This window comes from Orussus abietinus, unplaced genomic scaffold (assembly GCF_000612105.2).
Source record: "Orussus abietinus isolate OABI.00-Male unplaced genomic scaffold, Oabi_2.0 scaffold32, whole genome shotgun sequence".
NCBI classification, from domain to species: domain Eukaryota; kingdom Metazoa; phylum Arthropoda; class Insecta; order Hymenoptera; family Orussidae; genus Orussus; species Orussus abietinus.
Genome location: NW_019394330.1, coordinates 563312 through 590839, shown reverse-complemented (window position 1 = coordinate 590839; position 27528 = coordinate 563312). Strand labels below are relative to the sequence as shown.

Sequence of the window (27528 nt, the reverse complement as noted above, 5' to 3'; positions counted from 1 at the left end):
TCTCCATATTCACGTGGTAAAATTTGAAACGAATCGGTACACCGAATTCAGAGAATACTGTCACCAACAATTTAACTTCTATATATAGATTGACTGCAAAAATAGCTTTATTATAAAATTGTCATATTTCTTTTTAACAGTGCACCGCTCAAATGGATACCATGCTCAATTTACCTGGGAGCGTTACAAGATAATTGACGGCGACTGTAATCTTGTCGGAAGACAAAAGGCAAATGAAAGTTCCCTGCCGCGATGACTTTGACCCATGCTTCACTGGATTTCCAGGACCGATTCATCCATCTCGAAGGCAGATGGAAGTTCTCCGGCCATGCCAGGTAAACCAAATCCTTCAGATTCAGTAGAATACAGCGAAAGGGGATCCTGGACGAGGGGCTTCCGGGGGTTGGAGGCGAGAGATGAGGAATGGCTGAGGGTGGAATTCAATTTCCATCCTAACCAGGGAGAACACACCACCGAGGCGACTTGCTACCATCGGTTCTGTACCACGGTATCTTCTTCACTCCCGATAACCACCCTGATTTTAGTGCCCCCTGAACGAAACATCACTCACAAGCTCTTTGCCAAACGTCCCTATCGACACTCGAGAGCTTTATTTCTACATCTACGTGACGTCCCAAGTAGAAAAACAATATTGCTTAAATACCCTAGTAGCATAGAATAATTCCTAAATATTTCTTTGTAATCTTTGCTGAATATCTCAGGCGACAGATTTTTCTAGACGTCTTGTAGATATCATTCGAAGATGTCTGAAACGGTTGTTGAAAATCTCAATGACATATTTAATTTCAATAATTTATACACATCGCTAAATACCGTCCATTACGCGTCGCGTCTCCCCCTTCCGAGTGAGAAAGTACGTTTTGGTTACCTCCCACCGAATTCGATGCTAATGCCATCTAGCGGTTGAAGTCATCGTCCCCACTTTGGTGGTGAACGCCGTTAATGCGGATTTTATTCGGCCCTTTTTCACGGGGTACGTCTTTTGGGGAAGTTCTTGGTTTTCCATATGTCTCTCACCTCAGAGAACACGAGAGAACCCAAAGAGGGTCGTTGGTGAGTTCTTCCTCGAGAGCTTCCCAGGGATGTTGGTAGAGCGAAGTCGAAGTTTAGGAATTTTGGAAAGCACATCGTTGTCGGAAAAGTTCAACGAGGAGAGTCGCAGGATGCCGCGAAGATGGGCTGAGAAACGAATTCTTCGAAATGCCATTTTATGAGGAGATGAAAGTTACCGTAGCGTAAAATACAAATTAAATTTTTATACAGAATTATACCGTATTGAGTTTTATTTAAGGGGATGTAAAAGTGGCGACACAGGGGTTTCGTTTATGAAACTTCTCTCAGAACCTGGTTCATCGAATCGTTTCAAAGTTTAGGTGATATGAATGTGTGATATTTACGTATCAAAGAAAAGAAGACAAAAAAAAAGAGTCAAAATATTTATAACATTTCTATCGATCGAATCACGTATCTACATCAAAGTGGCAGAAAAGCGTGGGAATAACTCAAGAAGTTAGAACGTGAATATCCAAACTCTATCTCGGAGTTAGAGCTCAAATATGATTTTCCGAAAACCGTCGAACATCAGTTTCAATTTCCCCTCGGATCCTTTAAATTAAATCGACCAAACGTCAGACGCCCACATTCGGGATTTGCGGCGATTACCACCCACGTAGCACAAAATATTTGTCTTATATTTTCCACACATATAACGAATACATTGTAAACTTTTTAAACATATTAAAAATCAAAATCCCACGTTTTGCTCCCATAATAAGACAGTGGAACGAAAATATTGTAAAAAATTTGTCGTGTCATAGAAATATGTTATTGAGATTTTTCGCAAATATCTTTGATATTTTCCAAAAAAAATCTACAATTGTTTCGGGGGTACGTAAAACGGTCAAAAAGAGGTTCACGGTTAAACAATCTGTCCTTTGAGATATTCAGCGAAGATTGCAAAAGAATATTTAGAAAATACTCTATGCTACTAGGGCACGTTCATTTGTGAGGAAACGAGTGCCGTTTGGTCCCATTCCGTCTCGGAAATGTGTCGGCCAAGATGTGTTGGGGTATTTCGGTGTTCCGGAGGTAAATTGAACGGTCAATAAGAAGTTCACGGTCCCGGAGAAGGCGCGTCACCGTCAGCGGGCCATGAAACGAAATCTCGGAAATGGGAGAACATCGAATCTCGGTGTTCCCGGCATTCCCGGAGCTCCTGGGGGCAGGCTACCGCGTTTCCCTAGGTCCCTCGGGAAAAGGGTGTCGGGAATGGTGGGAGCTCCCGCAAAGTAAAGGCTTTGACCGCGGCTCCGTATGTAAATATACTTTGTGGCCTCCTCGAGTATCCCCGGCACCTCGCTAACCAACCCTTCGACCCTGCGAGCGTTATTTGAATGCGCGAGGAGCATCTCGGACTTCGGCTTGTTCGCTGATAAGGGATGCCGGGCCTTCAGGGATGCAAAGCGAAGAGGGCCGTGCGTAAGCAAGCAGAAGGGCTCGGTTCAACCAGACGGAAGTGAGTCTTATTTCGACCGGTACGACTGTTTGTTTAATTACTCGTCCCCATCACCGAACCTTCGGCCCGCTCTGTCGGAAGACCGAGTGGATCGTCCTCGATCCATCAAATACCGTAGCGTTAATTTAAAATTAGATTTAAATTGGTTAACAAATCAATTCGATTACGCTAACGGTATGAGCGTACTTGCGCTGGGACCGCGCAACAATAAAAATTTTCAAAACCGTGTGAATAATTTAATTTTCAATATTTTCATTTGATCCTAGTTCCTGCTATAGCTACAAGTCTACGGATTAAAATGCCATTTCATTTTTTGATTTCCGACGAACGGAACGCCGGAGTCATGTCAGCCGTCAGTCTACTTATTGTTCACGTGTGTCATTCGAACGCTGTAAAGTCGATTCCGTTTTATATTTTTGCTTGAAAAAATTCCGAGTGACTGTATACATGTTAATAAATATATTGTAAAAATTCCAAGATGGGGTATTTTCATGGTTCGTTAGAAAAAATTCATAAAGTGAAAAAATACAGCCGTCACGCGGTACGACTGCCTTAAATGTGCACACTGCCACAATTAGTGCGTACCTCGTAATCATATCTGCAGACGTTTCTACCTTGATGTCAAAATCGTTATCTCTGTCGATAAACTCGTTTCACGGATTCCTTGTAGACTAGCCGAGGAGGGGAATTCGAAAGAAGCGATTTTCGGACGATGCCAACGGGTTAGAGGTCACCGAGAGACTGCCGATCGGAAGCAGGCCTCGCAGTTAATGGCGACAGCATCCTTTTACCGTAATGCACGACGCACGAATGAATTAGAAGAATAAGCTGGTATTGGTGGGCTCGACGTGGGAGCAACCATGACGGGAGCGGCCTTCCGGGTGGGACCGGAAGTGCGCTCGGCTCCATTACAGTAACGTGGAATCAGCCAGTTTTGTGTGTCCATACTTGACGTCGCCATTGCGGATCGATCATCCAATCGACGGTGGAAGTCACCATCGAGAAGTCGATGATAAAATTTATTCCACACCGTGACTTCGTTTGACTTCCTTTGAAGCGAGTCGGTACTCCCAATTCGGAGACTACTTTCCCCAACGATTTGACTTCTCCGACATATAGATTGACCCTTTCATATCACCGTAAACCTAACGCAGTTTAGGAGATGTCGAGAAGATATCCATCCGGAGGAACGAGATCAGCGGAAATTCTTAAGCTTTCGTCCAGGTAGCAGGAGAGCCTTTCCGTTAACGTCCTCGCCCTCTTTTACCTCTTTCACCTAGGCGCTCCTTACGTAGGTTAGGTCTGTTCACTACCTGCCGCTTAACTTGTTTACTACGAAAAGCTACGGCGTCTCTTAACAACTCAATCAGGCAGACTAGGGAAAAATTACTCTCCGCCGAGGGGTGGAAAGCGCCCTCGGAGTCTGAGGGGCGCGAAACTCGACGTCGGCCATCGGGGGATGTCGGTCGCGGGGCGCGACTTACGGCCTTCCGCCTCCGAGAGTTGCGGGATTTTCCTCTATTTTTCTCGCCTGCCCCCTGCCTGCCCCTCCCAGGCAGGGGGGTGGAAAATTCGTTAAGATTTTTCACCGGGGCCGCCGAGGTGACGGAAGGGGCGAGACAAGGGGATGACGCCCGGATGAAAACAAGAAGGCCGGGACTCGGCGAAACATTCGCGAAACACAGGCCGAGCCAGAATTTATGGTGATTCCGCCTGTCCGCCGATTCCGCCGGATGCACCGACCGGATTCCTCTCGAAAATTCTCCAAAATTCGAGTCGCGCCTCGAAAACAAGCTCGAATTGCCTCCGCGACCTCCATGTGTCACGTTCCCTTTGCGATCGGCGATTTTTATAAAATGGATACCGAAGCTACGGAAAAGAGGAAAAATGAAAAAGATAAATCTTTCACGGGAGATCCTTGAGATAGTCATTTTAGATAGGGTGTTTTTATTTACCACGCCAGAACGCATTTCGATATATCTCTGGGATAGATTAGAATATCGAGCTGGGGCGGCGCTTTCATCTCAAAATGGAGGCAAAGTGTCTCCGATTTAGATGGACGGTATTCGTCGGGACAGGGAGCGAGAGGTGCCGAAAGAAAAAAATCCGTGTATATAATAGATACGCATGTTGGAAGGTGAGGACAATGGGCTGTCCGATGAATGGCCGGCAGGAAGCGCTTCCCATCTGATTTGTGAATGGAGGCACGAAAGTGCGCGAGTGTGCGTCGCAGTGCGTACATGCGCATTCTCGTCGCCCTAAGCTCCGCGAGTGCCGGGGAAAAAAAAAAAAAGACCCGCCAACGCGATTACGAATTCGATTAGTCGGATGGTTTTGGTTTCTCTTCAATAGAGCCGACGGCTCGTGGGGATCGATCCCCGCGCCTACCTCAGCAGATAAGCGACGCCGTGATAAATGCGAAATGCAATTCCGAGCGACGCGTCCTCGCCACCAGAGCCGACGGTCAAGTAAATCTCTATCTATCTCATTAAATGTTGGATAAACAGATTTTTCAAAAATCCAGTAAAACGAGTATTGGACTGCCATGCCGTTTTGTATAAAAATATTTAAAAATATACGTATGCATTAAGATTTGCTAAATAAATCTTATGGGCTTGACGTAGGATGGCGTTAATCTGATTACTTTATTATAAGCAAAATTTAGGAATGAGGGGTAAATTCACGAAAAGAGTCATTAAATGTAATATTGATTATTAAGTTCTCTTTCTGACGTTCATTAAGACTATCTCCGGCGAAGGAGAGCAAAATGATCTTTCGGAACTCCGTTCTTCCGTCACCACGTGACATAACCGCAGTAATAGTCCCGAGTTCTGACAGTCACGAAACAGTTGATTTCTTTTATATACTTTCAGGATTTCACTCGTAGAAGGCACTGCTGCCATGCTTCCCATGAAAATACTGGTTTAAGGATTTTCACTGGGTAAGTCGAATCGTACCATCAAGCGAATTAATTGCTTGTCGGCTATCATGAATTTTCCTATCAGCATTGTTCGAGCTTGCTGCAATTGTAATATGCGTGACATACAACATGCGTTAAACATAATCGGATTTTTAATACAATTAGTAGATTACCTTTTGACTTGTACATGTTGACATATACCGATAACACATTTATGATAAATTTCTACGTAACATCTTGTGTAATAATTAACGACATTTTGTAATCGCACAACATATGAAATAACTACTTCGTGCAGCGACAGAAAGATTTTACATTATTAGCTATCGGCGGCATTCAATTGTACAGCATACAATTACAAGATTCATTTATTTCGGTGTAACAAATTCACCTTCTATGTACCCTAGAAATTCGGTGAAGCAATCGTTTAATTAATCCTTGGATTACTGAATTCCACTTCCGTAGAATTCTCAGTATTTCCGCTCCTCCGGGACTTGCAGGTAAAATGGTTTGAAGATTTCCCATCTCCTCCTAACTGGACGTGAAATATAAAGTACGTTTAAATGTAATCAGTTAGGTAAGGTTGGCGAGCTTGTAAGAGAAATTACATAGCAGGACGGCGGCGTCCCTTGGAGAAGCTCCGCTTACGGGGGAGATGCTTTCCTCCGGATTTTCCTTCCGTTTCATTATCACGGGACAGGATCTGAGCACGCTTGGTGGTGCACGGAATAATAGTTGTGAAAAGCGAAAGTTTAAGGCGACTTCTTGCAAGGAGTAGGTACGTCCAGTTCGGATCCGGCGGTAGTGCGCATTGTGCGGATTTGTCCTAACTCCTGACAGGAGTGCGCGACTTCGCGACATCTTTCCGAGGTCCTTGCTTAATTCAGAAATTCAGAAATTCCGACATTTAGACACCCGACGGGAAAATAATATCCAAAGGTGAAAAGATTAAAGTAGAAGTGCGAGATCGTCATACGTTACGCTGTTAAAAAAAATTCACACACTTTTAATACATAAGGTCGAAGTGAAATTATAAATTTACGTTAGAAATCCTCGCCCTAGATCTTATTAATTGGATCAGACGGATCAGCTGATCGTTCGGAAAATCCAGTCTATTCTAAAAAAGGATTCCTCTGCCTCGGAGAAACGCAGGAGTAGAGTATGGCTCGTAGTGAGTATTTTGCAATTGTCACTTACAACATACGAGCCTTTTCATGCTGATTTTAAGCCGAATTGGAGACTATACGTTTTATTCTACGCGAAGTATATTGAATTTGTAATGATTAATTATGGAATTTTAGTAAATCTCGGATAATCGGTCGGTAGATTCAAAGTGTTAAATTGGAATTGTAATCTTCGATGCGGATAATATCCCACATACATGATTGCGCTTTGTGTTGATATTCACCAAGATAATCGGTGTACCGGATTAATTGTTTGATGTCAGTTTACGGATATTCTTCATTAATGGATATTATAATATGGGAGTAATCAATATCAGTAGGAACGTGTAAACATTCCAATGTACGTTTTTAACGAAAAATAACCTCGCGGTTTCACGTTACCCTTTTTCCCGATTGCTGACGTCAACCCATGTATAACTGTTTGACTTAAAAAATTAACCACATTAATTATCTGTTACGAGTTTCAAAATACTGTCATCTTATTATTGCCAAACTGCTTTATTTTAGGATAATTTTAGAATTGATTCTTACATATTGAAATAATGTTTAGTGTTAAATTAAAAGGTTTACAAAGGAGTCTTGACTCGGTTTAATTTTGCATTATCTTGTGAGCCAGGAAATTCTACGAGGATTTTTCCATTGTTCTATTGAAGTATCTAAACAATTTATCATCCGATCATTTATTTTCAATCTGGAACCTGGCACGAACTTTCAGTCTGGAATCTGGAGCGAATTATTACCATTTCTAATTAAATTTTGCTTCCGCCTAAATTATACATCTCAAGAATAATTTAACATGATATCACTGATGCTGTTGTTTCATTAACGGAATTAAAATTTGTTTCATCGAGGAAGTCTTATCGATTAAATTTCTCAACGCCTTTCATATCACTTTAACCTTTAACCGCGGTAATCCCTATGGCATAAAGAACGTTGGATAACATCGTGTAACTATGAGAATCATTTCGCACGAGTATCCGGATTTTCTGAGAGAGTGGTGACTCCGAAAGTTCCGGTTCAGCGTTCCCGAAGAGATGCACTCTCTTCGGGGCTCTTCCGGCGCGTAAACTAACCGGCGAGCGCATCCCGAGCGAACGATGCACATTCGTCATATTCGTCGTTAAGTCGCTTTGAGGTCGGAACTGCAAATTGAAGTAATTAAGAAGGCGGCCGTCCGGCCAGAATATTGGGAATAGCGAGGAAGGAGCGTGCGCCTTGTTAAATTTCTCGGTTGAGCGCATCAGTCTAAGTGGAGCGAAACGGATGGCCAATGGCCGACGTAGACTTTCTCTCTTCTTCTCTCCCCCGTCCTGGTCGTCTCCATCTCCTTCGTCGGCCTCCCCCGATGGCTTGAAAAACGAGGCGTGCGTGAACCTCGCAGAATCCCATCCGAGGAAAAGACCGAGGAAAATTCCCGAGGAGACTCTAAAGAGAGCCAACTCGCGTGGATATTTCCCTTTTTCGGAGAAATTTCGGTTGGAGAGAAGGACCGCTTTAAGGTGAAGTGAAACATGCCGAGGAACTTGATCGACGTCCGTAAAGAAGATTTTTCTAATATTGTACTAAATGGCATGCTCCACCTGTTTTTTCGTACAATAATTATAAAGGAATCGAAGTAAAACTCCAGATAGATAGATTCATGGTTTTCGATACCCTAATTGACTGCAGAGTGCCACCCTGCGCCATCTGTGATTTCATGTCAACTAAATTTTCACTCCGAGACCTCGTATTACCATCGTGTTAGCATAGAAGCGCATAAGACACCTTTTTTATCTTTATATATTTTCAGTGTCAAGATAATTCCTAGGTGCTCACGAGTCATGTGTCAATGTTTCGGACGGTTCAATCCAATACCCTTAAAAAAAGTGTCTTATTCAAATCGACTGATTTGAGGGGGGTTTCGCTTCACCTTAATTCTCTCGGTGTTTATTATTGGACGATTAGGGCCCTCGGAATAAGTTAGAACTCGGCTTCATGGTGCTTGGGTTTGCGGACATCGGGGGAGATTTCTATCGGAGTTTTATGACGGCCGTAAAACGGAAGTATCGATTGCATTTCCGGGTTTTGACTAATTTAAATAGTCCCCGAGGTGGGGTTGTCGAATGCGGGGCATATTCCACTTAGTCACGTTGATTTTTCATTTACCTCTTTCACTTTAATTGGAGTCATCGGCTTCACTCCTACCGGAAGTAAGGATTTGCGCTTAAGGTGAACTAAAACCCCCCCTCAAATCAGTCGATCCGAATGAAACACTTTTTTTTAAGGGTATTGGACCAACCTGTCCGAAACTTTGCCACATGACTCGTGATCATCTAAAAATTGTCCTGACACATACAAAGTTTGTATGTAATTTGATATTATATACAGACATTCAGATATGTTTGTGGTAAATGAGGAGATTGCTTCCACTTAAAGTAAGGATGCTTAAGAGATAGTTGTAGATAATGTAAGAGATCAATGATCAGCTATCGTTATCACTCGGTGCGAAAGTTTAGTTGGCACTATCGGCTTTAAGTCGTTCTCGATGGGACGGAACTTCCGGGCGAAAGGAAGGAACAGTGGTGCTCAATGGCTCTATCGGTATAAACATTGTAATCTGACATAATTTGTTACAGTTACATAACACTGAAATAACACGATATATAACGAATGTTATTCAAAAGATACATTAATATAATATAACATCGAATTATTACCGTTCGGTATCATTGTTACAAACTTGTAAGCATTGCAGTTATATAATATTAACATGACATATAACATGTTAACGATATGTTAGGCATACGTTAAATAATTTGTTTTATAACAGTGTTATATCGGTGCGGAGGAAATAGTAAAGCAAATGTTATTTATGTGAGATGTATGATACATTACATTTTACAAACGTTATGTAATGGTTATGTTATTGTTATGTAACCGTGTTTGATTATGCTTGCACGCTTCTTCCAGGATTTATATGATGGAACATGGTACTGCAGCTGGTGGCACCGCAGAATACTCTTCGGAATCCAATGCAAGACTCCGAAGAGTCCAATCTGGACCTTCCGGTCACCCCCGACTTTTCCAATGGCGAGTACTATTCGTACAGTGAGTTGCATTGAACACTTCTACCGAGGGGACATTCACTCGGAAATCAATGAAAATGATTTCCTTCCTCGAAAGCTGATTGCCTTTGATTTCATACGATAAACAATGCGATTGGGTAACAAGTGACGTTGGATCTTAAAATAGCCACAGCCCAAAATATTTGCACTATATTTTCTATATATTTAACGAATAGAATTTAATGAATATCGTAATTTCCATATTTATTGCAGTTATTTTATACATTTTGCAGATAACATCACTGGACATAGTAATGGGTTCAAAGGCAGAAGCTCCGATATCCGTGGTATCAAGTCAAACTATCTCGGAAGGGGTTTCAATAGTTCAGGAAGCTTACGCAGCGAAGCTGCAAGTTTTCAAGGTCAATATCTGCCATCGACGTCGAACGAAGAGAAGAAACACGTTTTCAGGTAAGTTTCGATACTTGTTTGTCAAACGAAAAAAATAAACCTGTCAAAAGCTGTGTAAACCTAGAATCCAGTTTGAGGCACAAACAAAATTAACAGGCTTATTGGCATGTTTCCGTGACGTAGACGTTTGTGCCATGTTAGGTTTTGTTTGTGCCATTTTTTTGTACAAAAACCTGAGCTGTCAAAAAAAAAAAAATTCCGAAACGCTTTCGAGGTTCTGGGAGGCTCTGAATTTCCCTAACGTCAGAGGACCCATTAGAGTCGAAAAATCCAAATTTCCATGATTTCGGAATTTCTTTATCTTCTTGAACAGCTCTGGTTTTTGTAAAAAAAATGCCACCTCACGGAAACATCCCAATAAGCCTATTAATTTTGTTTGTCCCTCGAACTGGATTCCAGGTTCACGTAGCCTCCGTTTTCCCGAAGCAGGCGATTCGGGAAACACCTGCTACAGATATAAACTTTTCCGCCACTTTCCCAACTATCAATCAGAAAGATTTGTTTCCTGCGGTTGGGATATCAGATGACGTTTAATGGGTCGTTGATCGGTCGTCAATCGGTCAATTTCCTCGGATGATTCCGGTGATCGAAGCGTGACAAGCCGTTCGCGCGGCTCCCCGATGACGAGAGCGGCTTTGTGGCAGTAAAGGCGGGCCCAGAGAGGGCGGTGGGACCACAGGACAAAGGAGAAAAATTGCAAATGAGGCAATCATCTTTTTCTCGGCGAGCCTGACAGCAGCCGAGACTTTCGCGCGGCTCTGTCGTAACCAGAGACAGCCGCGACCGCGACTCGCTCTACAATATTTTGCTGTCGCGACGACGGCTCGTTTGCGAGAGATTGCCCGATGCCAACTCGGACTGACGTTTCGAGCCGACGACGGAAGGAAGGTGTAATATCGATACTGGCTGCGGATAAATCCATCCGACCAAATCCGACCAACCAACTGTCCCGAGTGGGAAAGGCAACGTTTCATTCTGCGTCGGGATAAAAAACACAGTACATCAAGTACTTGACACATGGAAAGAAAATATCGTTGTAGCAAACTGTTCGGGATTTCTATCCTGGATTTTTATCGTGGTAGAATAATTATTAAGAATGCGTGTTCTCGTTGAATATTTATTTCCATCTAAGGGTCCAGGCGCACGAAGTGCTGGGAGTCCCTTGCTTAGAGACCAAAGCTGCGCGCGCAATAATAATCAGCTGGTCAAAAGGAACGCGAAAATCAAAATTTTCTAGCGATACCATAACTGCCAGGGGTTTCTTATCAAATATTTATCAAAAGGAAATTGTATTGATTATGTTTTAAGCGAAGCTTATTGCTTCCTTTCGTGCGTTGTATTATATAAAAAGAATTTACTGTCATGTCGAGACATTACCGTGGTATATCTCCTTACTTGATACCAATGTCAATTGAAATACCCCGTTTGTGGCCTATAGATAACAGTCAGAATCGTATTTTTTTCAGATGCTTCATCTCTATAATCATGTCCTGTATATACGCAGTGTTCTTAGTAACTCTGGGCATAGTCATTTACGTCGCCGATATACTAACCGTGAACTCGTCTCTAGCTGCCGTAAGTGACATCCCCTATTGTCTTACCTTTATTAGAATTTTATCTCACGTTGCTTTATAACGATTTCCCGTCGTTTCTCGTCCAAGACCTTCAATCTGTACCTCGTGCTCGTCGGATTTACCTACCTTGGTTACTTGTTCGTCGACATCCGTCGACAGGTCGGCAAGGCGAAGCACCGCCTGGAAGCTACGACGAATTACGATAAGGAAGGTGAGCTTTGCAATTTGATATCACTTCGAAGACATATATAAAGAATCGATTTGCTTTACGCTAGACGGAACTTCGACGATCGGTTTGGACGTCAGCAGTGCTCCAGTTCCGCATCACGGTTTCTGCTTCGCTTTAGGAAGACATGCAGGCAGTTTCTACCTAAAAGTTGGAGCTGCCGTCTTCTGCTTCGGTCACTTGATCCACAGTGGACTGTTGTTGGTGTACGAGGTAACCCTTTACTATCCTTCAGGTGACGTGCGTTGAAAAATACGTTTTCACGTTCCGAAGTGATCTGTGCTTTAAGAGGATATGAAAGGCGCTGAGAAATTTAATCGACGTCGATGAAATGAAATTCATGTATACCCTTTTTGGTGGTAATGCCGTTTTCAATACTCAAGTGGTAACATTGGGTACAATATCAAATATATTTCGACACATTTGTCAATATAAAAACGAACGTCGGCAACGAAGGTATTTAGAAAAATCTTGTTTGCAGACGTCGATCAAGTTCCTCGACGTGATTCACTTCACCTTAATTGTATTATATGTAATATCTTCCTTCTCTTAGGTAGTGTTTCTGACATCCGAAGAGTTCTACGAGTGCTTCAGTCCCGCTGCTTTGGTCTTCGATGCCATCTATCCTATTTATTCGTTCTTCCAGCTGTTCTTCATTTTCAAGTACTCCAACGTGAGTACAAGAGAGTCTACAGTAAAATTTCCTTAGATGTATCTGTCCTGTCATATTTTACGGTTTTTTTGTACATTCTAGGTGATCATAAATCATTGCAAGGTAATAGCTAGAATGCTAGTTATGCACACTATAGCTTCCAGTCTCTGTTTTTGGGTTTGGGCGATTGTCAGAGAAAGCACAGACTCCTTGTCGAGGCATGCAAACGCTGCCGATAAGGTACATATTTCTTAGTTCATATCGTAATTGGTGATTTTACCTAATCATTTGATTTGAAAATATGATAAGTGTTTCTTGTGTATGTTTTGTTACTTTTAGGAAGACGGAGCTGAGGATTCCGCCGAAGTTGCAGCCCTCGTCTCTTCGGATGGAAGTGCATCCGTCGCTTTACCTTTAACTTCTTATCAGGAACGAGGAGCCCGAGATTTGCTCAAATTCCTCAACGGAAGTCACTTAGACCACGATTGTCAACATACCGAACTCAACGTCATCTACGAGTGGTTCTCACCTTACTTGTATCCATTCACTATCGAGTACAGTATATTGATCGGTAAGAGACGAAAATGTACATAAAAAAGTAAACGATTTTGAAGGCCTTCAAATATATGTCACGAAATTTTACCCTAGAAAAATAGTAGCTAGCAAAAATGTAATTCCTTGTTTCAATCGTGAATGAGGCTTCGAGTGAATTTGAACATTGTTCTAATGCTCATCAGCCTTTTGTAACATATTCCGTTTAAATTTGACCATGCCTTAAATCATATTTCAGTTGGGGTTTTTTATATCATGTGGAATAATATCGGAAACTGTAGAAGAGGTGGCGGGAGTTCCATGGAGGGATCCCCTTGTCCACCATTGACTGGACCACAGGCAGGAAGCAATATCATTTTACATGCCGATTGTTCTCACGCAAACAGAGGCCTCTTTGGCGGCATCCTGATCCTGGTAGGATCTATAGTGTCGATTATTATCTTCTTCATCGTCGTCGCCGATCAGTAAGTACTCCACTCATGCGGTATCCGTGCTAGTTTTATGATCGTCGATCAGCAGCGATTTCCAGAACGCGAGCGAGTTGAAGCGATGTGACTTTTTAGGCAGTACGTTGAGATCGGGATTTTTGCAAATCAAATCACGGAGCTGATCCTGCTCTCCGTGATGACATCATCGGCGATTCTTGCTTACCGGCAGATTACGAAATTGGACGTGAATCGCCACGCGATATCCCTTCTCGATGATATTCTCCTCTTCGTCGCCATTCCTGCCTTTTTCCTCTACGCGATCTTCAGTATTATTCCGGCGACGCAGAAACACGATATCCTGAAAATATCCAGCGTCATTCTTGGAGTAAGTTGCATGTACTTCAGGTGATATGAAAGAGTCGGACTATGTTACAGAGTCAGATGGGAAAATATGGAAATACTTTTACCAACGATTGCAAAAGCTGGCTTGTCCCGGGGCTAACGCGTGTTTATAGAGAAAAAATTCGATTAACAACGTAACTGTAAAAGACTTCAAAATAAATATAATTGTCGGTAAAGGGACGTGTCAGCTTATGTTACCACTTGAGTATCGAAAACGGAATTCCCATCAAAAAGAGTATAGATGAATTTTATTCTATCGACGTCGCTTAAATTTCCCAGCGCCTTTCATATCATCTTCAAGATATATCGATTTCATGGATGAATGCTAATTCATTGACGTCCGGATTCAGGTGATCCAAGTCTTGATTCAGACGCCTCTGATAATAGAAGGTCTGAGAAGGTGCTCAAACTCGAAGAGACTTCGAGACGAGAGACCAGGACGGGAACTAGTGACATTTTTGGTAATTTGCAATGTCGCTCTGTGGATCATTGAGACATTCGAGATCAAATCCACTGACACGACGGATTATAGATACGAATTTTACGGAAAGGTACTTTGGACTATCCTGAAGCACATGACGGTACCTCTGACGATGTTCTACAGGTTCCACAGCTCCGTGTGTCTAGTCGACATATGGAAGAGCGCTTACGAGCCTGAAGAGCCTCAACGTTGATTGATCGTATCAGCGACCTAGTTAAATTAATATGATAAAGATTAATAGTTGTTGAGTTAGAACCTAGTAACGCAGTTAGTTAGATATCGAGTTGAAGTATCCAAGTATCTCGCATCTAAAACGTGACCATGCATGGTGAACTTTTCTGACAAGTCTGATTATTGTAAAGTTGAATAAATACGAAATGAGTTAAGGTGATATGAAAGGATCAATCTATATATATATATATATATCTATTTTATCAGTTTTACATCGATCTCTTCATCATTGTACCAAAAAGGGTATATATGAATTTTAATTTATCGACGTCTATTAAACTTCTCAGCGCATTTTTTATCATCTTAAGGAATATGTTTTCGAGGTATAGAATCACCTTTATCATCCGATCAGACAGCATTTCGTTGGCTTATTGAAATAATTTTACCTCGTGGAATGGCCAGTTATTATTTTGTCGACGACACGGTTTTAGTCACGACTGCAAATTCCGTTATTGAACTGAAAAGCTTACAGTCCATCAAAATGGAAACCTCGACCCCTGTACCGTTTGTAATATCTGTTGACATTTCCGGATGTAATCGATTCGAATTTAACCCGGCTCGTTGGCCCAGTCCGAAATTTGAACCAGTTCCACTGAAGCAGATTGAGAGATCAGCTATGAAGTGGTACAGAGGCTGGGGACTCAGAGGAGCGTCTCTGTAGAGACTCTTGAGGCTAACCTTAAACCACGTACACGAAATGGGCGTTTGTTACGACATTAACGCGCGTCGAATAGCACTACACGAGGATGAGCACGAGGCTCGTGTCCACGATTCCCTAGGACTATTTGTTTCCCTTCCGACTGATTTGCGATTCGAAGCTAAAGCAACTACTAAATATGGGGAATACCCAACTGTATTTTAAACCGTAACAAATTCTTTAGAAAATTGTCAAGCGGTTATAATATCCATATTGAACCTTATCTTTGTACACATGTTATAAAGAGCTGTGGTAAAATGAAGTTAGGATGAGTATGGTTTGAAAAAGGTATTTATTTCCGGGACTTGACAGGAAAGAGTAGCTGTCCGCTCATATCGCGATCGTTATCGTCTACTTTGAGGCTTCTAATTTGATCCAGATCCAGCTCCAAGTTGGCGAAAGTGTCATCCTCTCGTGATTGTCTTCCAATCGGTGGTGGACTCATGACAGCTGCTTTCAGAGCCTTTGGAGGGGTGACCTGCGCACAGATAGCTCAACAATGAAGAGAGGATAAATTCTGCGTATCTTTTTTACTCCGAAACCTACATTCGAATGAGTTTCCAACCACTCGACGAATCCTTTTACGCTGTCCAGGTGCGTGATCCCGTCCCAAACGAAATCCATTGTTTCCAGATCTTTGGGTACGCTCTCGCACTGCAGCCACCGTTTCCAGACCTTGTTTCTGGGCGGCAGAAACTTCTGATCATCCGGAAGAGTGGTACCGAAAGCGACGGTCTTCTTTTCTCGCTTCTCTGCCTTGGCGTCCCTAATTAGATGCATTTTCGTCAACGCTAATTCCGTGGCGTCAGGGCGGTTCCTAGTATGGGCCACCACGCTGGGTACCGTCGGCATCTCTTCGATCTTCATCTGTCGATTAAAACGGAAATCAAACGTTTGAAGCTGTGATGGTGTCTGGTATCATAGATTGCCGAGCAAGAAGTTTAGGCATTAGATAGCTGTGTGAACCTTTAATCCAGTTTGAGGCACAAACAAAATTAACAGGCTCATTGGAATGTTTCCATGATGTAGACGTTTCTGTCATGTTGAGTTCTGTTTGTGGACCATTTTAACGTTTTCGAGATTCTGGGAGGCTCGGAATTTCTCTAACGTCAGGGAACCCATTAGGGTCGAAAAATCCAAATTTCCAGGATTTCGGAATTTCTTTATCTTTTTGAACAGCTCTGGTTTTTGTAAAAAATGCCAGAAGCAAAACTCAACATGGCACAAATGTCAGCGTCAGGAAAACATTCCAATAAGCCTGTTAATTTTGTTTGTGCCTCGAACTGGATTTCAGGTTCATACAGACGTATTAGATCTTAACTTGGGTAGTCCTGTTGGCGTCGATGTTAAAGTCGATTCGGAACATGTCCCTCAGGACCTCCTCGTCGATGCCCTCGTCGGCACCTCCGAGGCTGCGCAGCCACTCGCAGAACTCGCTGCAGATCTTATTGGTCACTCTGGTGGAACGCATGTTCAAAGTCGCTTCGGGGTCGTAACCCTTCAGGTCGGACTCCGATAAGGGTCGCCATGTGATAGCCTGTGTATAAAAGAAGTGCCTAGAACCCGTTCTTCAAGCTTTCCGTTAAAGTCCAAACCAGAAAGTCCTCCTTATCTTGAATAGATTCGTTTCAAAATATAAAGGTGATATGAAAGGATTAATTTTCGATGTTTTCCGCTTCTTGGAGGATTAGAACGAAAATGAAGAGTTTCAGGACCTAGCTTGAACAATTTAGAATATTGTAGAAATGGAATATTACAGAGTTAGATGGGAAAATATGGAAAATGATTGCAAGAGCCACGTGTTTTTAGAGAAAAAATTTAGTTGCAACTAAACGTCACAGATGGCGACGTTGGTCCTATACAGCCGTCAGAATAATGAATTCACGGGATTTCGATAGTTTTACGTCGATCTCTTCAACGTTACTTAATGCTAAGCTTGTCTCTTTCGAAACATTCAACTTTCACAAGTTTCCCAAAGAGATTTCTCAACTCGGTCCGATGAAACTAATCGTTATGGCTGGGCAGTATATACAAATCCTTTGACCAGAAAGTAAAGAAATACGTAATGTCCGTCTGAATTAGATTCTAACGCTTTTTTAATGATTTCTTTAAGAATTAACGAAACTGAAACTTTCTACTTTGCTTAAGATGCCGTTTATGTAAAACTGTCGTTTATAAAAAATTGATCTGTATGCACATATTGGTATGCCAATTAAACGTCCTAATGCAGTAAACGAACATTGCATGAAAATAATATTATTAGTCAATTGGAAGAATCTTTGAAAAAATATACTTAAATATTCCTTATACACATATTAAAACATATTTGAATTCCCTTGCATCTAAAATAAGGAAAGATACATTTTTAACTCTTTCATTGATAGTTCACAATACTCATCTTACCTTTCTTCTTGGTTTCGTGAGGAAGACAGCATAAGGACTCAATCGTGGAAGTTGGTATTCTTTGTCTTCATCGTGAGTGGATCCGCCTTTTCTCGATGGCGGATGTACCTAGGAGGTAATTACTCTAGACAATAATTAATTACTATAGGATGACCCTTTCATATCACCTTAACCTTAGAATTATTATCAAGCCGTTATACCGTAAGGTCGTACGTAAGACGAGAGAATTTAGTCCTGCCGCTACTTGGTCTAAAAGCTCCGGGTTTGTTCCGTTCATCTAGACTGTCTTTATAAGGTACCAATTTCGGGATCCACCTCGGCACCCCCAGAATTGGAGCAACCGTGTTGTACGTGGTCAAGGGTAGGGCTCGTCTCAATACCCGAGATCTACAGAGGATCGGCTGTTTGGAGAATTTCAAGTCAGAAGGGAAATCATCGGGGAAAAGATACATTCGGGAATCGAGCAACAACTCGACCAAATTCGTCGCTATTTCGACCGACCGAACCCCATCGGAGTAGGGATCGCGGTGCAGCAGCTCATCTCTGACGGAATACAGCAACTGCAACACGTCCCGGTCTCTCTCCAGACAACTCTCCAAGAGATCGTCCAGTTCCATCTTTGAGGTCCAGCTAGAGGGGTCGATCGGCGAGGAACCCCCCGACCCCTTTGACCCGGGAAGCGTTTCTCCCCTGGGAGTGACTCCTGCAGACGCGAAGGAGATTCGTGGCCCGAACTGGCTCGGTTTCAAGTTTGTTCCAGGAGGCGTCCCCTTAACTTCGACTCGCGTCGCGGTACTAATGCGACCACCCAGAGACATCATCGTGGCAACTTTAGCAGCCAGCGAGTCGATAGAGCTTTGGGCTTTCTGGGATCCATCGCTGAACTCATCGGCATCAGCGAGCAACCTGGCTCTCTCTCCTCGAACTTGGTTACCTGGTCCCACCTTGGGGTCCCTTTTGGAGACGCCGGAGCGGACAGTCGAGGGAAGTGCCTTGTTCCTTTTTCCCTCGGTTTCATCCTCGGAACTTGCGTCACTTCCAGCCATCGCGTTTACAGGAGTTGCACCCCGCTCGGACATCGGCGTTGCCTTTCTAAGCTTGAGTGCTCTCAGCTGATCTAGACTCGGCGTTAGGTTCAAGGGAACGTAGCTCGGGACGAAGTACTTCGGAGCGGGGACCGTTTGTTCGATCTGAACCTGAGCTTCTTCCTCGGAACTTTGGCCACTGCCCGTGGAAGCTTTCGACCGGCTTGACGAGATGGAGAGAGTATGGCTTTCTTGCTGCGACGCTTGGGAGTTCTTCGGGGATAAGCTCTGCTCCGGGATGGTCACCGCTCCGGTTCCTGGCTGACTCGACCTCGCTTTACTACCGTCCAGAAGACGCATCGACTTTATTATCTTCACCGTTGAGAAGAAGCGAACGGTTTCGACTTTCCGATGGGGAGATCCGCTTCCCTGCTCGGATCTTTCATCCAGTTGGGGAATCTCCACTGCTGGGACACTGACGGAGCTCGCTTCGCTGTCGAGGATCTTTACCCCCGGGTCATTTACAAAAGACTTCAACACTGCCAGGGGTAATTCCCTTTTCACGTCTAATGGCTTCTCAAATGTCTTGTACAAGCAACACAGACATCTGTCGCAGGTCCTTCGGGGATATGCGCACATCTTTGGGATTCCTGAAAGGACCGCGTCCGAGGGACTTCTTAGCGTCGTCTTCTGGAACTCCGGACTCGAACCGGACGTGCTTCGAGTACTCGTGGTTATGGTCTTGGTCCGGACGTCGACGATCGACTTCCATTCGGGAAACTCGTATTTGGACCCCAGATATTTCGGCGCGTTTTGCCTCAGTCTGCCGACAATCGAGTCGTAGCTGATGGAGCTTGCTCTTCTTGATGAAAAGCTCTCCTCTTGGACTTCCCTCGTTGGAGTACTGGCCCCCGAAGAAAGAGTACTCGGTGACTTAGGAGAAGCTTCGGCAATCCTTGGAAAAAATTCCAGTTTCTTGTTTGCCGTCAGAAACTTTAGAGCTCGGTAAGCATATCTGATCGACCGCTTCAAGAAAACGGGCTTCCGCGATTGCTGGCTGATCGATAAAGTTCTCTCTAATTCCTCTTCGACGTCTTTGATCTCCTGCGATGCGTGCTCCGTCATTTTAGATATTATAATTTCTTCTTCGTAGGATATCTCGTTCGGATCTGGTTTTAAAGGAGTTCCTTTGGGCTCAGTTTCTATGGCTGATTTTATATTGGATTCTGCGTTCATTGACTCCTTCGAACTCGAAACGGTAACGCATTGGTCTATCCTCTGATCCTTTCCTAAAGACGTTTCCATCCTTCCTGAATAATCGTCATGATTTTGTGACGTCTTGAAAACATGGCTGTTCATCGACGAACCTTTGTCGCCACTTTCATGGGAACTGTTCCTAGCGGAAGCTTTATAGAAACCTGGACATGAGGTCGCAGCTTTCAACCAAAGCTTGTTCGATCGATTTTTTCTTCTTTGACGTTGGAGCTTTTTCTGTAGCAATTTTTGTACGCGCATCAAAGCTGGGAAAACACTTTGAAACATGCTCCGCATGTTCAGATTTTCTTCTGGGCTTGAAACCACATCAGGTTCATCAGTCTTTTCATTAGAATGTTTCGACGAGTCCTCGGTACTGTCGAAAGACACAGCTTTACTGAAACTTTGGTGCAAACTTACGGTGCCCAGTTTTGGTACTTTTCTGGTCAATCTGGGACTTGTATCCTCTGTAGAAAAAAACATCCTTTTTGACGTTGGTTGGAGTTCATCATTTATCTTCCCTCCTAATTCTTCCTGAATTTTCGTGGATGGGACGAATCGTACTTCTCGCATCGGTCTACTCCGAAAAGCTGCCTTTTCGTCTAATTGTTCGGAAGAGACATCCCCTTGTTCTGAAATACTTTCCGATGGTTCACATTTTAATTTATTCATCGATTCGGTTTCCTGTTCCAAAGAGTCTTCGGATATCATTTGGGAATTCATTTCATTTAAATCTGATTCTTTAGACCTTGCTGCATGATCTCCGCTTTTTAGGGAAATTCTGACTTCAGTGTCCATTAAAGATTCGTCATTAATTGGACGAATCTTTTTCGAACGCCGTTTTCGAAATTCCAATGCGGATAATGACCGACGTTCGGCAGTTTGCTTCTGAATGATTTGTTTACTTTTCCTACTTTTCGGCAAAACCCTTTTAAGATCGTCATCAAAAATACGTAAAGGTGGTTGATTTTTATGAAATGGACAGGACCTAGATGAGAATATTTTTCTCTCATTACCGAAATTATTGCCCACGAGAGAGGACTTTTCGATTTGTGGTTCCTCGTTTAAAGAGAACGAAGTGAAATTTGTATTTCCATCCACGGAAGATTCTAACGGAATATTGATAATGGTTTCAAACTTTTTCTTAACATTATCTCGCGTCTCGTCTGATTGAATGTTATTTTCATACAATTCTTCCTGTGGTTTGTGTTGAGGGGTCGGGGGTGAAATGTGTACTACTGGCTCTAAAAATTTATCCGCTCTTTTCAAGGATATTCTATTTTGATAACTGAAGGAACAATTGGAAGAAATGGATGAAATAGGAAAGGGAAATCTTACTCTCCTAACTTTATCCTCCACTTCTTTACAGACTCTTTCCCAGTAGGGTTTCGAACTTGGTAGTTGTCGCTCCCATCTGAAGGGCGTGGAAAAATTAGCATAATAGTAAGTACAATAATAATTTAGGAGGATGAAGTTTATATAATTGGAAACCGATTTAAGGTTAGCACTGACTTACTTTAAGGTTGGCACAAGACGAACTTTATTTCTTGAATAGTAACGCCCTGGTGGTTCCCGCTGCGGAATTTTATTCATATTGACGGGAATGAAATGTTAACCACATTCACTGAAATACCACATTGTATACTTTCAATCGTAAGAAAAATAAATAATTTAAACACGCCATATCCTCGCTGAAAGGACAGCAGTTTACGCTTTGACAGTATCGATCAAACAAATAATGATTTTGTCGAAAAGTTTAATTCATATGAGTTTTATCCACTGATGCTTCTTACAGTGGAAATAACATATCTTGTGACGTTTCATAACCACCCGATGGTAAAGCAGTGTCCTGTAAAGCCAAGAGCAGATACTATTGGAAAATGAAACGTTATTTTGTTCACGTGACCATCACTACGATGATGGTAACGTCGCTATCAGAATTATATTAATCAATAAATGTGGCTCCATCTGACGTACAGAAACGTGTGCTCTTTGCGTTTAACATTTTTTTAATAATAATATATTTCTAACCCTCGACTACGGTTTTTTAAACTTCAAGTATCTCGAAGCAATTCTTTCCTCGGTGCTTTTTTTTAAGTCTGATTGTCCTTCGGCGAATTATTAATGATGGTCGGTCCCTGCTTTATTGAGTTTATCATATGTGGATATTGTAAATGACGTCTGGAATATATAAAGGAACTGTTGCATCCACAGTAGGTAACAGAAGATAGAATCCCATGCAAAGGAAAGTGTAACAGGAGATTGCGTCTTGAGAGAGTAGATGGCACCACTGCCTATGAATTATGGGTTCAATTGTTGAATTCCTTACGATATTTTTTTAAACATTAGTTAAAGGTATCATGAATAAATGTGTAATTAAATGCGAGAATAAATAAAGTACTTAAATATTCTTACGTATTTAAATTTTCCCTTGTAACTAATTCCTTTGTAATCGAGTCGATTGAATGGAGTTGAATTCTATTCGTAATACTTGATGTTTCTTTGACGTATTCCAGATCACAAAGTATACTTCAACTTGACGTAAAGTTGATATTAAATGCGAAAATAATATATATATATGTATATATATATTGATCCTTTAATATCACCTTAAACAGTTCGCCCGCGATTACGATCGCATATTAAGCGTAATAACGGGGAAGATTCGTAATAGGGATAATTTTACTAGATTCACCATCTCGTGGGAGTCTGCGACGCGCGGAGTTGGCGCGATGTCGGCGCCATCTTACTTCCGGCATCTCAGCTGGCGCCATTTCCGGTCCGCAGAACGAGCTCTCTCGTGGATGCGCGCGAACCGGGGCGACAATGAGATGAAAATAATAGTTCACCCCGGTGCCGGCAGAGGGCGGGAATTGAAATCGAATATGCGCGAAATGTAGCTCGGGAAAATTCCCGCCGCGGGGTAAAGAGGGAAACTTTTCGACGAGGTCCTCCGGATGGCTGTGGTCCTCTTTCGCAGCCGAGAAGAGTCCTATACGAAGTTGGCGGTGGCAAATCGACCGAGACCCAGTTTCCCGGGGCGGGATGCTTTCCGGGAAATTTCCTTCCGCCCGGCGAAGTTCCGCCGCGGCCCGAATCGACCGATCGGGAGCGACTCGCGGCGAATACAAGTCCGGAGGAAAGGAAAACTGGGAAAAGTCGAGAGGCGGCTCTGAAAAGCCCGCGGAAACGCGGACGTCCAGCTGGCTTAGTTATTCTCGGGGATGGAGTTGTTTCGCGGAGTCGGGGGGAAATATATACGAAGGCCGCGGGCTCTGCCGGTGGCAGATATAAAGAACTCGCAAAGGAAACGGAGCCGAGGGGAACAGGATTTTTCGTCAGTCCGGAAAATTTTTCCCACACCACGGAGGTGCACGAGTCGAGCCGGTTCGATTGGCCGAGCTTAGACAAAACGATTGGGGACAGTTGCCTTCGTTTCCGTTCTTTGCGATTTGCGACCGCAGCTTTTCGATGTGCAATTGCATACGCTAAAGAAAGCCATTTCGCGGCGTAACTCCCATCAAAATGGTCAAACTATCGCGGAACGAATTTTCATTCCGATCGCAGTTTAGAACCAGAATCGGCCCGTCTTTATCTGGAGATACGAGACGAGGGTTACAACCATCCCCTGCAAGGGTTGCAAATGTAACAAATACACCTAGTGGAGAATATAAAAATTGCTGATGTTATGTAGGTTGTCTTTCAGGGGAAGATTCACTTAATATATGGACCAAGTTTCGATCACAAACAGTTGTTACAATTAATCCTAGAAATAGAAAGATACAAATTCTTACAATTAACCTAGGTCTCCCCTACATGAACCCAATGAACGAGAAATCCCGAATCCACTCCAACGTCCACCTACCCGGAGCTGCAAAAAACGTCCGGGAGCCTCCTTCGATCCGGAAATCCCGAGGGCAAAGAGCAGTCCTTGGCGAGCCGAAGTCCCGAAAGGGGAGAAAGGGTGGCGGGAAAATCGAGGTGGTCCCGGGAGCGGAAGGCAAAGCCGGGCGCCGGTCGTTCCCAGGGGCAAACTTGTTTCCGAAAATCGAGAGAATGGCCGATGGGGCTCGCGGCTCGGCCGGGGAGTTGTCGCCAACTCGGCGGGTCGGTGATCCGCCGGTGAATGGGACTTCCGGTGGCGTGATTTCGGTATTCTCGCCCACCGGGGCGACCCCCCAGTGCGTCGTATTCACGGGTCAAACGCTATCAAAGATTCGCGGGGCAGGATGTTTAATTGGATTCCCCGCGGCCCCTCGGTAGTTAGTCTTAGTTTCGCCGCGTTGACTTAGTATCGGCGATGCAGCTCCCTGCGCCACCTGGGCACCAATTTACTGCCGCCGCACCCGGCTTCGAGGCCCTCGGACAAAGCGCCGATGGAGGCTACAATGATTAAAGGTCTTCGCGAGCTGTAACTTATCGGCGTCGTAACGTATCACCCACGGTCGGATCGGAATTTTCCGCGAGAAAATCGCTCCGGAACCGGCACTGGATCGTCCTCGACCGATCCAATACCGAAGCGTTAACACTATCAGCGGATTTTTTTTTTTTTTTTTTAGAATGGGACATTTGAAACCAGTCATTTTGACTGGTCTTAGTAGTTCCAGAGTTAATTTAGAATTAGATTTAGATCAGTTAACAAATCAATTCCACCACGCTAAGGGTACGAGCGTATATATATCTTTGATATCTACAATAGATGGTCTATAGATATTCATACGTATTTGATAATAAAAATGAAATTCATAACACGTACATGCCCTTTAGATATTTTTTTAGGTTGATGATAGACGATATGTGTTTGCTATACATATAGACCTAATTTAGACGATTAATTTGCGTATATTCCACTTCATGGCTTGCCTGGGCTTCGCCGTAAAATATTCGAGTAAAGTGCCAATAACCGTACACATTACTCAGGGAGGTACACGAGGTAAGTACTACACGCTGCATGACGGTTTAGTAGAATCGCTGGAAATAATTTTCCGAGGGCACAAACGTCGGCCAGACCATCGAATTGCTCACCGCGCGATAAAGTTCTAACGGGGTCTCATTTGTACCCACCTATTCGGTTAAATCGCATAAACTTGAAATTACTTGGCCGGCGTTAAGTGTTAACGAGGCGTTCTCGTTTCCGCATGCAGTGGGGAGACAATTTCGATCTCGGGGGAGTTGGTAGCCTCGTTTGATGAGCGGTGCCGAATGGAGCCGAGGTCAAGCTGGAAATTCGGTTAAGAGGAGGACCGCGGTATGCGACTTAGGGTGAACCAAGGTGCGCCAGAGTGGATGGGCCTTAATTTCCCTGGGAAGGACATATTAAAGATCCTAACTCAGCTCGAGGAGATGGGCGTTAAGGACGGTTTACTGAAACTATCCTCGCGCCTTATGAAATTCTACGTCAGCCGACCTAATACGGAAGAGACCGAGTACCCGCCAAGTAGACAAGTCTGGAGAATTTTAACGCGTAAAATAGTGAACACTTCTTAAAATAGTAGACGAACTTCCTATTCAACATCCTGCCAGAAGGAGCCATTAGTCTCGTAGAAGTAGAGTATGTTAGTGCCAGTCTTTTCGGTTAAGTTGTTCAGTCATAAGGGATTCACTGAGTTTACAGTAGTCGATAACAAATGGCAATGCCGTGAAATGAAGGGTCCAACTTTACTTTTAAACGTAGCGGGCATTTGATGTCAAAATATTGTCCCTGTCCATTTGAAAAAGGACTCGGGTTTTGCAAATGGAGCCATAGCGTACGCGCGTGAATCCCAAAGTCCGTTTACAGAAGAGTAATGCTTCGGTGGCGTCGGTAGGTGCGGAACTTTTTAAGCAGCCGAGACTAATGGTTATTCCCCTCGCAGCGAGTAATTAGAACTTTTCCGCGCTAATGCTAAACTGATTGGGGAACGCGGCGTGCGGGGGGCCGCGGACCGAATTTGGGAACCAGTTGGAGAAACGCCGACGGAAACAAGATTAGGAACCTAACTTTGTTCCCCGTAGCCAATCAGCGAATCTGGGAATTTCAACGCGACGAGATTCTTGGATTCGGGACACCTCGCGCGGCCGTCGTCGCCCCACGTCGCCCCACGTCGCCCCACGTTGCCCCACGTCGCCCCACGTCGCCCGAAGTTGGACCGGAGCGATCTCGTTCGAGCTCCGATTTACGACTACCTCCGTTTTCGAACCAAGTGCGAAAGTGGCTTCGGGATTCGCGTGGACGTTAAGAGCTAGTACTTTCGAGCCTGTTACATTTTCCGACCATGTTGGTCAACGGTTTCGGAGATCTCGAACGAACGACGCTGGGAATGGCTCCTTCCTCTCGAAAGGAACATTGTATGACTGTTCGGAAATGTTTGGAAATGTAGTTCCTCACTTTAATCGTGGAGACAAATAATCCTATCGGATGTAGGAAGAGACGGGTCCGTAGCGGCGTTTTTAATAAGATGGGCGTTAACGAGAGATATTCATAATTTGTGGTAGGTCAAAATCTCCAGATAGCGAAATTGCTAACGATTTTTTGTAAGAATGTATAGGTAATAATAGTTCCTGAGTCGTGAACGTTTCGCGGGTGACTAAGAAAGTGGGATATAAGACCAAGAAATGCTTAAAAGGTCCTCTCTCAATTACAGAATTTTCCCGGAAAACGTCCTCTCACCCTCCTCGTGCTCGTAGCTCGAAAGAGCAATGTCTAGCGATAATTTTGTCTCTTCTTAACGGGCACTTCTCCCCCGGGATTCGGGCTGAAAGTGGTAGAAGTCTATACAGAAAAATGTCCTTTGAATCTTCTTCGGGGGTTTGGTAGAAAGTAGACGAGTGACAAAGGCTCGAAATCCTTGCTCCCGTCCTTCGAGACGTTAACGCCATTAGGGAGCCATCAGAGGCCACTGTCTACAGTGGCTGGACGTCTTACATGTCGAGAATTGCCAGGGGTAGTTGTAAGTGGAATAGGGTTGGGTGGTGGGGGTCGAATCAGAGGAGAATGAACCACCCCCTGTTATCAGCTCGAAACCAGCCGCCTTCCCAAGCCGACAAATTACTACATCCCTACCTACGACCGTACCCCTTCCCCAAATCGCGCCCGACCAACCCCTCTCCCATCCTCTTACCCTCGGGAACCTTTACTGCCGTTCTGTCATTCGGTGTCCTACCAAGGTCAGCGACACTTGTCAGCATTACGATAGGAAGGCTGATTACGCTAAGACAGAGCCGAAGTTCCTTTTTTTCTGCGTTTGCGCTGGAAATTGCTCCTGGAAAGAAAATTAAATGGTACTTCGAAATCAATTTCATTGCATTCAATGAAGCTATGGGCACATGAGTGCGTCCGAAGTTTGGTCGAATATCGCTTGTACGCCTTGATGAAATTCGCCCATACGAAAAAAGGGCTTAGAAAGGGTTAAGATGGAATAGGTGCAGTGATCGACGCCGGGAGTTTTTGTCCTAGGTACAAGAGTAAT

General features: G+C 43.7%; 2 protein-coding genes across 3 annotated transcripts in view; one reads left to right on the top strand and one right to left on the bottom strand.

Annotated features, from left to right (window-relative positions):
• The first annotated feature begins 7929 nt into the window (after window positions 1–7929).
• Window positions 7930–14839, top strand: LOC105703823 (otopetrin-3). Its single transcript, XM_012432513.2, has 12 exons — window positions 7930–8139; window positions 9590–9727; window positions 9978–10155; window positions 11622–11730; window positions 11817–11940; window positions 12005–12168; window positions 12509–12628; window positions 12710–12847; window positions 12947–13178; window positions 13398–13623; window positions 13723–13972; window positions 14340–14839. The coding sequence occupies exons 2-12, from the start codon at window positions 9607–9609 to the stop codon at window positions 14661–14663; spliced, it is 1986 nt and encodes a 661-aa protein (XP_012287936.1). The 5' UTR covers window positions 7930–8139; window positions 9590–9606; the 3' UTR covers window positions 14664–14839.
• Window positions 14840–15670: 831 nt separating this feature from the next.
• Window positions 15671–27528, bottom strand: part of LOC105703913 — an 80410-nt gene continuing 68552 nt past the window's right edge. For both annotated transcript variants that reach the window (XM_012432698.1, XM_012432699.1), the window contains 6 exons: window positions 21597–21704; window positions 18002–21494; window positions 17802–17909; window positions 16720–16935; window positions 15945–16265; window positions 15671–15876 (listed from right to left, as the gene is read on the bottom strand). In XM_012432698.1, coding sequence (XP_012288121.1) covers window positions 15691–15876; window positions 15945–16265; window positions 16720–16935; window positions 17802–17909; window positions 18002–21494; window positions 21597–21673 — 4401 coding nt within the window. In that variant the 5' untranslated portion in view covers window positions 21674–21704 and the 3' untranslated portion in view covers window positions 15671–15690. The remainder of the gene's footprint in view (window positions 15877–15944; window positions 16266–16719; window positions 16936–17801; window positions 17910–18001; window positions 21495–21596; window positions 21705–27528) is intronic.

Bases quoted from the DNA above. Each gene is read 5' to 3' on its own strand.
- LOC105703823 (XM_012432513.2), top strand. From the start codon at position 9,607: ATGGTACTGCAGCTGGTGGCACCGCAGAATACTCTTCGGAATCCAATG. The intron at 11,731-11,816 runs GTAAGTGACATC...TTCTCGTCCAAG, and splicing joins TGAACTCGTCTCTAGCTGCC to ACCTTCAATCTGTACCTCGT. The intron at 13,973-14,339 runs GTAAGTTGCATG...GTCCGGATTCAG, and splicing joins TATCCAGCGTCATTCTTGGA to GTGATCCAAGTCTTGATTCA.